The 14,220-nt window shown below is 43.5% G+C and overlaps 1 protein-coding gene across 2 annotated transcripts in view; it reads right to left on the reverse strand.

Moving 5' to 3' along the window:
- Positions 1 to 8,191: 8,191 nt before the first annotated feature.
- Positions 8,192 to 14,220, reverse strand: part of slc39a10 (solute carrier family 39 member 10) — a 58,317-nt gene continuing 52,288 nt past the window's right edge. For both annotated transcript variants that reach the window (XM_055870241.1, XM_055870242.1), the window contains 2 exons: positions 12,067 to 12,257; positions 8,192 to 11,533 (listed from right to left, as the gene is read on the reverse strand). In XM_055870241.1, coding sequence (XP_055726216.1) covers positions 11,381 to 11,533; positions 12,067 to 12,257 — 344 coding nt within the window. In that variant the 3' untranslated portion in view covers positions 8,192 to 11,380. The remainder of the gene's footprint in view (positions 11,534 to 12,066; positions 12,258 to 14,220) is intronic.

Genomic DNA, 14,220 nt, shown 5'->3' on the forward strand with positions numbered 1-14,220 from the left:
CTTCCCACATTTTTTTGCCTATCTATCTATGGGTAACAGGGTTGATGTGTTATCAAATCAAATCAAATGTTATTAGTCACATGCACCGAATACAACAGGTATTTCACCTTACAGTGAAATGCTTACTTACGAGCCCCTAACCAACAGTGTAGTTTCAAAAAAAATACAGATAAGAATAAGAGATAAAAGTAACAAGTAATTAAAGAGCAGCAGTGAAAAATAACAATATGTACATGGGGGGTGCCGTTACAGGGTCAATGTGTGGGGACACCGGTTAGTTGAGGTAGTATGTACATGTAGGTAGAGTTAATTAAAGTGACTATGCATAGATGACAACAGAGAGTGGCAGTGATGTGGAGAGGGGGGGTGCAATGCAAATAGTCTGGGTAGCCATTTGACTACATGTTCAGGAGTCTATGGCTAGGGGATAGAAGCTGTCGAGAAGCCTCTTGGACCTAGACTTGGCGCTCCGGTACCGCTTGCCGTGTGGTAGCAGAGAGAACAGTCTATGACTAGGGTGGCTGGAGTCTTCGACAATTTTTAGGGCCTTCCTCTGACACCGCCGGGTATAGCGGTCCTGGTAGGCAGGAAGCTTGGCCCCAGTGATGTACTGTGTCGTTTGCACGACCCTCTATGTTGCCTTGCGGTCGGAGGCTGAGCAGTTGCCATACCAGGCAGTGATGCAACCAGTCAGGATGCTCTCGATGGTGCAGCTGTAGAACTTTCTGAGGATCTGAGGACCCATGCCAAATCTTTTCAGTCTCCTGAGGGGGAATAGGTTTGGGCCATGCCTGGACCATGTTAGTTTGTTGCTAATGTAGACACCATGGAACTTGAAGCTCTCAACCTGCTCCACTGCAGCCCCGTCGATGAGAATGGGGGCGTGCTCGGTCCTCTTTTTCCACAATCATCTCCTTTGTCTTGATCATGTTGAGGGAGAGGTTCTTGTTCTGGCACCACACGGCCAGGTCTCTGACCTCCTCCCTACAGGCTGTCTCATTCTTGTCGGTGATCAGGCGGTTGTCGGTGATCACTGTTGTGTCATCAGCAAATTTAATGACGGTGTTGGAGTCATGCCTGGCCATGCAGTCATGAGTGAACAGGGAGTACAGGGGGCGGCTGAGCATGCACCCCTGAGGGTCCCCCATTTTGAGGATCAGTGTGGCTGATGTGTTGTTACCTAACCTTACCACCTGGGGGGCGGCCCGTCAAGAAGTCCAGGATCCAGTTGCAGAGGGAGGTGTTTAGTCCCAGGGTCCTTAGCTTAATGATGAGCTTTGAGGGCACTATGGCATTGCTGAGCTGTGGTCAATGACTAGGATTTTCACATAGGTGTTCCTTTTGTCCAGGTGGGAAAGGGCGGTGTGGAGCGCAATAGTGACTACATCATCTGTGGATCTGTTGGGGCGGTATGGATATTGGAGTGGGTCTAGGGTTTCTGGGATAATGGTGTTGATGTGAGCCATAACCAGCCTTTCAAAGCACTTCATGGCTACAGACGTGAGTGCTACGGGTCGGTAGTCATTTAGGTAGGTTACCGTAGTGTTCTTGGGCACAGGCACTATGGTGGTCTGCTTAAAACATGTTGGTATTACAGACTCAGACAGGGAGAGGTTGAAAATGTCAGTGAAGACACTTGCTAGTTGGTCAGCGCATGCTCGCAGTACACGTCCTGTCTGGCCCTGCGGCCTTATGAATGTTGACCTGCCTAAAGGTCTTACTCACATCAGCTGCGGAGAGCGTGATCACACAGTCTTCCGGTACAACTGGTGCTCTTATGCATGTTTCAGTGTTATTTGCCTCGAAGCGAGCATAGAAGTAGTTTAGCTCGTACGGTGGGCTCGTGTCACTGGGCAGCTCTCGGCTGGGCTTCCCTTTGTGGTCTGTAATGGTTTGCAAGCCCTGCCACATCTGACGAGCGTCAGAGCAGGTGTAGAACGACTCGATCTTAGTACTGTATTGACGCTTTGCCTGTTTCATGGTTCATCGGAGGGCATCGCGGGATTTCTTATAAGCTTCCGGGTTAGAGTCCCGCTCCTTGAAAGCGGCAGCTCTAGCCTTTAGCTCAGTGCAGATGCTCAACGACGTCATCGATGCACTTATTGATGGAGCCAATGACAAATGTGGTGTACTCCTCAATGCCATTGAAGGAATCCCGGAACATATTCCAGTCTGTGCAATAAAAACAGTCTTGCTTTATCTGACCACTTTTTTGTTGATCTGGTCACTAGTGCTTCCTGCTAGAATTTTTGCTTGTAACAGGGATCAGGAGGATGGAATTATGGTCAGATTTGCAAAATGGAGGGCGAGGGAGAGCTTTGTTTGCATCGCTGTGTGTGGAGTATAGGTGGTCCAGAGTTCTTTTCCCTCTGGTTGCACATTTAACTTGCTGATAGAAATTTCCCTGCATTAAAGACCCCGGCTATTAAGGAACGCCGCCTCTGGGTGAGCATTTTCTTGTTTGCTTATGGCGGAACACAGCTCATTCAATGCTATCTTACTGCCAGCCTCTGACTGTAGTGGTATGTAAATAGCTACAAAGAATATAGATGAAAACTCTCTCGGTACGTAGTGTGGTCTGCAGCTTATCATGAGAAACTCTACCTCAGGCTAGCAAAAGCTCGAAACTTCCTTAGATATCGTGCACCAGCTGTTGTTTACAAAAATACATAGACCGCTGCCCCTTGTCTTACCAGACGCCGCTGTTCTATCCTGCCAGTACATCGTATAACCAGCCAGCTGTATGTTGATATTGTCGTCGTTCAGCCACGACTCCGTGAAGCATAAGATGTTAGTTTTTAATGACCCGTTGGTAGTTTAATCTTGCCAGAAACTCGTCCATTTTATTGTCCAAGGACTGCATGTTTGCTAGCAGAATTGAGGGAAGTGGGGGTTTATTCAATCGGACTCCGACTTCTCAGAAGGCAGCCTGCTCTCCGGCCTCTCTTTCTCCGCATCCTCTTCTCGCAGATCCCTGGGGTTGGGGCCTGTTCCCGAGGGAGCCGTATATCCTCCGCCTCGTCAGAATCGTGAAAGAAGAAAAAGGATTCTGCTAGTCCGTGGTGAGTAACCACAGTCCTAATGTCTAGAAGTTATTTTCGGTCATAAGAGATGGTAGCAGCAACATTATGTACAAAAAAGAGTAATTTTTATTTTATTTTTTACAAACAACGCAGATAAACAAACAAAAAACATAATCGGTTTTGCTCGACCCGCTCCATTTTTCACCACAAAACACCAGAAAATGGCCTAAAAGAGTAGAACCAGCCACCTGCTTTTACACTAGGATTGGATTATTATACAATATATATATTAAAAAAACATTTAAAAAAAGGAATAGTTTCACCATATTAAAACGAGAGTTCAGTTCCCGTAACAGTGTTGACATTAAAATGAGGGACAAACGTAAATGAATCACTAATGATGTGAAATAAATCATGTTCAGAAATGACTTCGGGCTCGATTCAATGTATTGCTGAAGCGTTAGATTGCATGATTGAAATTTAAAGGTAATTTCCGATTGAGCTGGCATATGCAGCGTTTTTCTGTGAATGCAGTCTCCGCTAATACTGGAACATTGCCTTTAAATTTCAATCACACTACAACGCTGATCTTCGGCGCTACGGATTTAATGTAGTTCTTTGTCACTGGAACAAAGAAAGTTTGGGCTCAATTCAATCTGTAGAGCTGAAGACCTGCACTACAGCGCATTATTTAAATTTAAAGGCTATGTTCCCGCGTTTACGGAGACTGCATTCACGGTACACGCTGCATATGACGGCTCAATCGGAAATTACCTTTATATTTTTACATGGGTCTTCCGCGATTGGGATTGAATCCAGCCCTTTACAATAATGGTGAAACTTTGGGAAATGTTGGGGTTAAGTGGGTTAAAATCTACATAGAAGTTGAAAAAATGCTTATTGTTGACACTTGCAAGTCTTTATTCATATAACAAGTCTGATTTTATAGAATTTTTTATGTGGTCTATATTAAAGGGTAGTTACTTTTTCATAACAGGCCTTTAAAATACAATATTGGTGCACAATTTCTCCTTTAAAATATCAAAGAGATACAAAAAGCCACTCTATTCCTGGAACACACCGGTCTCTAGTGTTTTAACATAATTTGATGTGGGCCTTTTCTTCTTTTCACTCTCACCGGTCACTGTAACCTCTACCTACTGATTGGGGCAGGATTCAAAAAGATTATCGTTAACCTGCTATTACCCGGGTTGTAGCTGTCAAATTTACAAGCGGCTCCCGGTGTTATACCCTTTGCGGCCACTGCCATGTATGGCATGCAAGTAGCATTTGTAGAAATCCCATGCAGTCGTGTTTCAAGTTCAAACACTGGTATGTGTTATGTAATTAATCTATACCTTGATAAACTGATAGAAATCCTTATTTTGTTTAATGACTTTTAATTTGAGTGGCATTATTTCTATATTGCCTACACTCTCATTCTGAACTCTCTGACATGGGTGGGATTTAAGGATGGGTGTGGTTTTGTGACAATGACCACAAGGGCAGCCACTCAGCGATTTGACAGATCCAACACAGGTACACGTCTGGCATAGCCTAAACAAATGCTGCCGGTTATCATGGGTTGACACTGAAATTATTGAATCAAGGTGGATCGATTGAATCCCGGCCTATGTATGTTGGGTAATGGTGGAAAACAAATGTTTGGATTTGGATTCTAACTGGCGACCTTGTTGCAACCGGTTTTTACTCCCTCCACCACCCTCCAACCTACCTCCCAGCTAGCCTGTTTTAATTTGACTACCTGTAAGCTCTGCCCTCAGAGCTTTCATCCAGCCTTTGAGGTAATTCAGCACAACACAACTGTTTGCAAAGTTTAATTCAATGTAAACTGTGGTGTTCTGAACTACCAGTAAACATTTGTCATTTAGCAAACGCTTTTATCCAGAGCGACTTACAGAAGCAATTAGGGTTAAGTGCCTTGCTCCAGGGCAGAGATGTTTCACCTACTCGGCTCAGGGATTCGAACCAGTGACCTTTCAGTTACTGGCATAAAGCTTTTATCCGCTAGGCTACCAGCCGCACCCAGTTGAAGAATGTTGTGATTTTGGTGTTTAAGGACCTTACATTGAAATGGGTTTAGAATATTTACTGAGGAAATTGAATGGATGTGAAAATTAGGATTCAGGAGGGGAATGAGAATGGACCGGATGAAGCCAAGGGCTGCAGATGAAGGATCCGGGGTAGGGGTGGACTCTGTACAGTTTGGCTTGGAGTCTCAGGTAGACATCATCGTTAGGCCATGGTAGTTAGGCTGCTCTGGTGATGGCAATCCCCGAAAAGAGAACTCCAAGTTAGTCGGACGTTGGAGAAGAAATGAGTCGTTCTGGACTGCAAGTGCTGAATGGTTGGCAATATAGTTGAGGTAATACAGGCGTGTGGATGAGATGCCCACGGAGTGACCCAAACTTAGACCCCAGGAGAGAAAGCAGAAGCGACGGTGGAAAGGAAGAAAACCTTTAGGAACCAGGCCAGCTGGGGAGCCAATCCTCTTTTGGCTGAAAAGGTAGGATTTGGTGCATGTGGTAGCTTGTGTCGGTGAAATGAGGCAGGGTCTGGAAGACTGTGCTTGAGTTAATGCAGGTTTTGAGAGATGAGCATTGAGGTGGGCTGTTAGAGCGGACTTTCGTGAGGCAGGGCTATGGCCGGCAGTTGATGACCTGAACAGAGGCAGTTGGTTCACGGATATAGACGAGTGTCTCAGCTGGTAACACCAGGGGCCAAACCGTGGCAGGAGCAGTTGGCATGTAACTGGCTGAGCTGGATGGGATGTGGGACTTCATTGATGGTAGGGATGGAATGCGAGATGCTGCGGGGGCGGCTTTCACAGGACCAGCGGGACTGGAGGTGAAGAGAGAGGGCGTCACTGGCAGAGAGAGGTGGTTAGTCACCGCCCAAGTGTCAAATGGTTGTAGAAGGCAAATGTAGTAACCAGGTTGTTGGAGCACAGGGGGACAACGGCTGGAGGAAGGATGCTGGCAGGGTGGGTTGGACAACCACAGAGGTCGCAGTCTGTCGAGAGCACCCCCAGTACGTGCTGAAATTCCACTGCAGGAGCCTGGAGGCAGTGACAGACGAAAATGGCAATAGCAGTCATAGATTGTAGTGCCAACAAAACGAACGGCCAGATCCATAACGAAGGAGTGGTAGTCATCCGACAAGGGTGAGCCAAGCAGAGGACGAGAAGTAGCACAAAAAGGCCAAGCACGGGGCTAGAGGTACCTAATGTGGACACAGGTAGCGACGAAGCGTTTTACAACCAGAAAATAAAATGGATAAAACATTTTGCTTTCTTCTGGACTACACACAATACATCATACTGTCAAAGAGGAAATATGTTTTTTGAAATGGTTACAAATTAATAAAAAATGAAAAGCCCAATAAGTATTCAATCCCTTTGTTATGGCAAGCATGAATAAGTTCAGTTGCCATTTGCATGCTCCCTCAACTTGAGACATCAGTTGCATTGTGTGACAAAACTGCACATTTTAGAGTGGCTTTTTATTGTCCCCAGCACAAGGTGCAACTGTGTTTTATTTATTTTATTTTTATTTTACCGTTATTTTACCAGGTAAGTTGACTGAGAACACGTTCTCATTTGCAGCAACGACCTGGGGAATAGTTACATGGGAGAGGAGGGGGATGAATGAGCCAATTGTAAACTGTGTAATGATCATGCTGTTTCATAATCAGTTTCTTGATATGCCACACCTGTCAGGTGGATGGAATATCTTGGCAAAGGAAAAACGCTCACTACCAGGGATGTAAACAAATTTGTGCACAAAATTAGAGAAATAAGCTTTTTGTGCATTTGGTATTTTAGGTATTGTATTAGGATTCCATTAGCTGTTGCGAAAGCAGCAGCTTCTCTTCCTGGGGGACATACAAAACATGACATAATACATTAATTAATAGGCAAGAACAGAACTAGATACAGTTAAAATCAGCACAAACAGCCTACATATCAATACATACACACAAAATATCTAGGTCAAATAGGGTAGAGACGTTGTGCCGTGAGGTGTGGCTATATAAATGTTTTGAAACCAGGTCTGCTGTTCATTTGAGCAATATGAGATGGAAGGGAGTTCCATGAAATAATGGCTCTCTTGAATTTGTTCTGGATTTGGGGACTGTGAAAAGACCCCTGGTGGCATGTCTGGTGGGGTCAGAGCTGTGTGTAAGTTGACTATGCAAACAATTTGGAATTTTCAACACATTGTTTCTTATAAAAAGAAGTGATGCAGTCAATCTCTCCTCAACTTAGCCAAGAAAGACTGGCCTACATAGCATTTATATTAGCCCTCTGATTACAATGAAGAGCAAGACGTGCTGCTCTGTTCTGGGCCAGCTGCAGCTTAACTAGGTCTTTCTTTACAACACTTGAGCACATGACTGGACATAAATTCAAGATAAGGCAAAATACCCTGCATGACTTGCTTTTTGCAGTGTGGTGTCAAATAAGCAGAGCATCTCTTTATTATGGACATGTTTTACAACTTTGAATCTTTAGGTGTTGAACATGAGTTTACAATCTAAGGTCACACCAAGTTTAGTCTCCTCAACTTGATCGACAGCCACAACATTCATTACCAGATCGCGCTGAGGTGTAGCGCTTAGGGAATGATTTGTGTCAAATACAATGGCCTTAGTTTTAGAGATGTTCAGGACCAGCTAATTACTGGCCACCCATTCCAAAACTGATTGCAACTCCTTGTTAAGGGTTTCATAGCATCCGTTTGATGCAGGTAGTGTTCTGCATTCAGGTCCTCTCTCCTGAACTAGTGTTGATTCATAATGCCATCAACAGGAGCAAACCTACCTTGAAGACTGTTGGAAGAACAATGTACACTTGTTTGAGGTATCTCACTATTCAGTACAAACGACCACACAACATAGCAAAACGTTTAATGAACTGAACCAGGTCAAGAGGTATGCCCTTGCCCTTAGAACATGAAACGGAAATTTCTACTGAGCAACAATGACATTGTAAGTTCTTTTTTTTTTTTTAAGACAGTTGTACTAGTCTCAGGAAGATATTTATATTAATCTAAATCGAGCAATTTCATTTTTAGAAATGCCAGAAAAATTGCTGATTATGGCTTTAAGACAAAATTACCATTGCAAAAAAAGGTCACACAAAAGGGGCTCTTTGCAAACTTTATTTTCATTTCCAGACAGAATGCACAGACAATCAGCGAGGATGATAAATGCAATGACTACATTTAGATATCCAGGTTTGTAAACAATGTATCAAATTAAAAACCAAACAACCATGGACCTTCATATTATTATTTTGTATTTGCTGCTCCTAGTCCAGTAAAGAGATTATGGTAATCTAAATGGTGGCTAGACACTTGTAACCAGCTCTATTGCATGAGAAATTGATTGTTAAAAGAATATAGCAACATTATAGCAGGCACCTATTCAGCCGATGAAGTACATATTTTTCTTTTCTCATGTTGAAAAACTGACTATGAAAAATTAATGAACATTGTTCTAAAACACGAAAGCTCTACCAATAGGCTCAGCAGGCCCTAAAGAATTCCTCATCGCTACAGTTGATCTGTTTATTTAAAAAATAAACTAACAAAACATTTGACTAGTCTTTTTCATTTTTCTATACAAAAGCAGAGAAACAATTACATCCAAAACATTTTCCTGTTCCATTTAACTCATGCCTCATGCATGATTCGATCCAATCAAGTACATTAGTTTAATGTGATTGACGATGATTCACAGCCAATAAGACAAGACGATGGATGTCACACAGTGACAGGATAAATGGAGGTTGCACATTTCAATGTGATCCAGCAGGTGAAGCAGCCAGGCTGGCTAGCTTAGCACTCGAGCAGCAGACAGCCAATGGAATGTCAGGAGGCGACGGCAAGCACAGAATTATGGTAAAGAAAACCCAAATGGGCCACTTTGGCACAGTCGGCGTGGTGTCTTATCACATACACCCATTTAACCAAAAATATACAACTAATGATTGTTAAAAAAAAAAAAAACGAATCAAAGGAACATCTGATAACCTTATAGTTATACGGTTTGATTACAAGTCGAATATCAATTACACAAGTGCAAAGTGTGCTAATTTGAACATATTCAAATATATAGACATAAAGCATATTTTTAGCAGTGATAAAAAGGCCATTGACATGCTTGTTCTTTTCCAGATTGTCAGAGACCAATTTCAAAATGACACAGGAAAATGTATTATTTGATACAAGTACTTTCTTATAAACCGATTTGGGAGGAATGATACACAACACAGTATCCAAACATCTCAGGGTTTAACAATAACTGTGACACTCTTTAGATTTATGATGCTGAAAACAGTCTCAACTTGGGTCTTTTGGTAAGGTAAATAGTGTAACCCCCATGTAATAAGCACGAAGTTAAATATACTTAATTCGCTCTCAATCTAATTGACTTCTGACTTTGCCCGATTGCGATGGGGGTAATCAAGACTTACAGTAACCCATTTAAAAATAAGAAAATACCACAACACAATGCATGGGTCATGTATTTGGCTACAAAAACAAGCTAGTGCCCTCAATGGTGTAAACGCAAAGCAACAGGTTTCTTCGACACAGAAGGAAAATACTATTCTTAAATTCACATAGGACTTAGGGCATGCAAAGTTTCATTTTGTAAAATGTCAGATTTTTGTTTACAGACCATCAGTCCTACAAATGCAGTTGGGCAATATTTCTTGGTTCTTTAATATATATCGAGGTAATCCAACTTTTTTCTCCCACATCATTTTAGAGGTAGACTCAGCGCTATGAATCAGTACCGCAGATATTGAGATGAGCGAGATGCAAGACTGCTCTCCAATAGTCACACAGAGTATCTGAGCATGTGCTCGGGTGCACTTTACACCGCTATAACGTGGTAGCTACAGGACCAAAACAGTGGAGAACTTGAGGCCTGTGCTTTAACACTCTTAGTTGTTGTGGAAATTGACATATTATTCTGTTTACTTTGTGCGTCGCTGAGGCTACATTTAACATCGGTCTTGAACACGCATAATGAAATGAAACTGACTGGAGCCTACATCCGAGTGAGTACCTAAAGTCGTTTTTCTTTCGTAGCACTATGTAGCATTATGGGTACCTTCAATACCCCCAATGCTTCTCAAATCAGCCATAGAAACAAGACAAAAATATATATAAATATGGAGACTGCTGCAAATGAACACAGACATTATAATTAGACACGCAATCGCTCTTTTAAGGTTGGGGTAGTAGCGTTCACATTTTTGGCAAAATGCATAGCTAAGCTGTGGTTCTCAATAGTTTTGCAGAGCAACAGGGCGAAGACCTTCAATACAGACCTGTTGACTCATGCAATGCCCGTGGACAAATTTGGGCTTTAGCACCACTTTCCTTTAACACTTCCGAGTCTATGGACTAGCTAGCTCCTAGCTACTCTATTACAGTGTGTTCATTGGCAAAGCCACCACAATGGACTTGGCACAGCTTTAGACAGTAAATGTTGATACACAGCGGGACAGATTTCACAAGTTTATGATGGATGGGGGCAATGGGAAGGCACCACAGGTGCACTAAGCAAGTAAAATGGGACAAGCCACAGGGTTGATAACAGATAAAGGGAGTGGGAACGTCATAAGACGACACACTGCACAGGGTTATGATGGATGAGCAAAGGGCTGCTGGGCCATGACAACTTCCTCTCTGTAGGGGAGCGCCCTGCACCGGTGGGAAGCAGTCTGGAGAATTCTCCAGGTTAGGAGGTGGATACTTTATCCATCTTGAGGAGAGGAACTCAAAGGTAGTGGAGCACACCTGCTGATACTGAGGCGAGCCGCCGATATGTGAACTTATCGTGTCAACAAATGTATTTAGACCAATTGGAATGTGACATTCCTTTTGATTTGCTATAATGGTTTTCAGAGGAATGGGGAGAGTAATCAAAGTGTTACTTGCATAAGCTAGTCTCCGAAAGGAAGGTGGCCTTATCAATATCAACTAAAGAGGTGTTTGTTGGTGAGAGTAACCTTGAGGTGTACCTTCAGTACAGCATCTAAGCTACATGGGAAGGAGCATAGGATAGAACCGAGGAGCTGAAAGGAATAACTCAATGGGACAGAGAAAGGGAACAGAATGGGGGGATATGTATAAGCCACTGCTTTGATCTACGGAATGGAGAGGCACAGGGAGCATGAATGAGAGCTCGATCACTATGCATGCAGGACACTGGACCACCACAGAACAAACAAAGCACTTTTTAAAGGCCAAAAAGCACAAGCACCGACACACAACCCCACATTCGCCTTCCCTCGTACCAACTGACCCCACCCTCCACCGCTAGAAGCCAAAGTCAAAAACTATCTGGTCTTCGAAGATGGCAATGAGCAGCATGATGGAGAAACCGGTGAGCAGGCCAAGGTTCTGCAGGACAAAGTGGCCCAGCTGACAGCGCTTGTGTTCCTCGCTGTCGCCGTGGAGCATCTCTGGTAACTAGAGAGGGAGCAAAAGGTCACAATGTAGTCAGACACCATACAGGAGAATTAAGAGGGGACTACACTGTATTAACGGTAGACACTAGATAGAGGTCATTCCACTGTACTGGACTTCGACATTAGGTCAGGTGTTACCAAACCTTTTATGCCCGTGATGCCATTTTGATTTTAGACAACCATCAAGGGCTGTCACCATTTTACAGTATTTGTCAATTTCTTCTTCTACAAGTTTATTGGTGGTCCGTAAACAAACTGAAAAAGGTGCTTACCACCATCTACTGTGCTGGGATTTGTTTAGTCTGAACGGGCATAAAGCCAAGGTTTGGTCATTTCATGCCACCTGGAGTGCTGCAATTTGCTCAGGACATTAATGAATTGGCTGGTCCTTCCTGCTAACCATTATGGAATTCTGTATTTAAACCATGAGGTCCCACCCAGTCGACTACTTTAATGGTGAAAGCCTTCAATTGCACTGCCCATGTTAAAACAGGTTTTGTGAAATGGTTGTGATTGTTTCACTGTACAACTCACCATGTCTACCAGAGCCACATAGAGGAACATGCCAGCAGTGACGGCGAAGATCCAGCTGGTGACGTTGTGTGTGTACTGGCCCACGGCTGTGCCGATCATCATGCCCACGTAGGCCATGAGGGCAGAGAGTAGGTTATACACAATGGCCTGTTTCACCGACATGCCAGCCTTCAGAAGCACCGCAAAGTCACCTGGAGCCAGAAAAGCACAAGGAGGACCGGGTAATAAGGCACACCTGCTTATTACACCTGTACAACATTTGGCAATTTTTTTTACTTAATGCCCTCAATACAAAGCGTTATGTTCGAGGCAAATACAACACAACAGATCACTGAGTACTACTTTTCATATTTTCAAGCATGGTGGTGGCTGCATCATGCTATGGGTATGCTTGTCACTGGCAAGGACTGTGGCATTTTTTACCCCGGATAAAAATAAACAGAACAGAGCTAAGCACTGGTAAAATCCTAGAAGATAACTTGGTTCAGTCTGCTTTCCAACCTTTTTCACCTTTCAGACAGACAATAACCTAAAACACAAGGCCAAATATATACTGGGGTTGCTTGCTAAGATGACATTGAATGTTCCTGAGTGGCCTAGTTACAGTTTTGACTTAAATCGTCTTAAATCTATGGCAGGACTTGAAAATGGCTGTCTAGCAATGATCAATTACCAACTTGACAGAGCGTGAAGAATTTTAAAAAGAATAATGTGCAAATATTGTACAATCCTGGTGTACAAAGATCTTCGAGACTTACAGCTGTAATCACTGCCAAAGGTGCTTCTAACATGTATTGACAAGGTGCGTATACTTATGTCAATGGAGATATTTCTGGATTTAATTTTCAAAGAAATTAGTTACAATTTATAAAAACATGTTTCCACTTTACATTTACATTTACATTTAAGTCATTTAGCAGACGCTCTTATCCAGAGCGACTTACAAATTGGTGCATTCACCTTATGACATCCAGTGGAACAGCCACTTTCCAATAGTGCATCTAGATCTTTTAAGGGGGGGGGGGGGGGGGGGGGGGGGCAGAAGGATTGCTTTATCCTAGGTATTCCTTGAAGAGGTGGGGTTTCAGGTGTCTCCGGAAGGTGGTGATTGACTCCGCTGTCCTGGCATCGTGAGGGAGTTTGTTCCACCATTGGGGTGCCTTTGTCATTTATGGGGCACTGTGTGTAGATGGGTGCGTTATTTTTTTTTTATTCAATCCATTTTGAATTCAGGGTGTAACAACAAAATGTGAATAAGGGGTACGAATACTTTATGAAGGCACTGTATATATAGCTTGAACGTGGCTTGTCATAGGGTGTGTGGGGGTTAATAGGGAGAGAGTAGGTCTGACAGGTAGGCGGGTCCGATGCCATTCAGGGCTTTGTCGACAAGGATGATCCTTTTAGTCAAATCTTTGAGGAACAGGTAGCCAATGGAGATTAGTAAGTATAGGGCTGTTGTGGGCCGACTTTTTTTGTTTGTTTCAGAATCCCTGTGGCACTTTTGGATGAGCTGTAGTTTATGAATTTAATTTGCCACTTGAGTTGTTCTGCATCCAGTTGGACAATGTTGACAGAGCAGATGTGTCAGGCTTGGTTTTAATGTACACCTGTGTGTCGTCTGCATAGCAGTGGAATTGCTGTCTGAAGATCTGGCCAAGTGGGAGCATGTAAAGTAGGAAGAGGATAGGTACTAACACAGACCCTTGTGGGAGACAGCAGTTTATGGTAGAATAAAACAGCTTGCGGTTGGAGGTAGGATGAGAACCAGTTAAGGGCAGTCCCATAGATGGCAGTGTGCTCTCGGGGGCACTTCAGTAGAATGGTGTGATTTACTGTGTCAAAAGCAGCAGAGGTGCAGAACAATCAAGATGGTGGGGAATCCTGTATCTTCAGATATGAGCAAGTCATTTACAAACTTCACCAGGGCTGTCTCAGTACTGTGCATGGTCCCAAAGCCAGACTGGAGAGCCTCAAAGAATGTTAGCACGGAGGTGTGAATGAAACTGAGTTGCACTACTTTCTCCGGGACTTTAAGTAAAAATAGATACTGTGAACCATCAGATCCTCCTCTCCACCCTCTCCGAGTTGGGCATCTCCGGCGCGGCCCACGCTTGGATTGCGTCCTACCTGACAGGTCGCTCCTACCAGGTG

The sequence above is a fragment of the Salvelinus fontinalis genome, chromosome 19, assembly GCF_029448725.1.
Source record: "Salvelinus fontinalis isolate EN_2023a chromosome 19, ASM2944872v1, whole genome shotgun sequence".
Classification (NCBI taxonomy): domain Eukaryota; kingdom Metazoa; phylum Chordata; class Actinopteri; order Salmoniformes; family Salmonidae; genus Salvelinus; species Salvelinus fontinalis.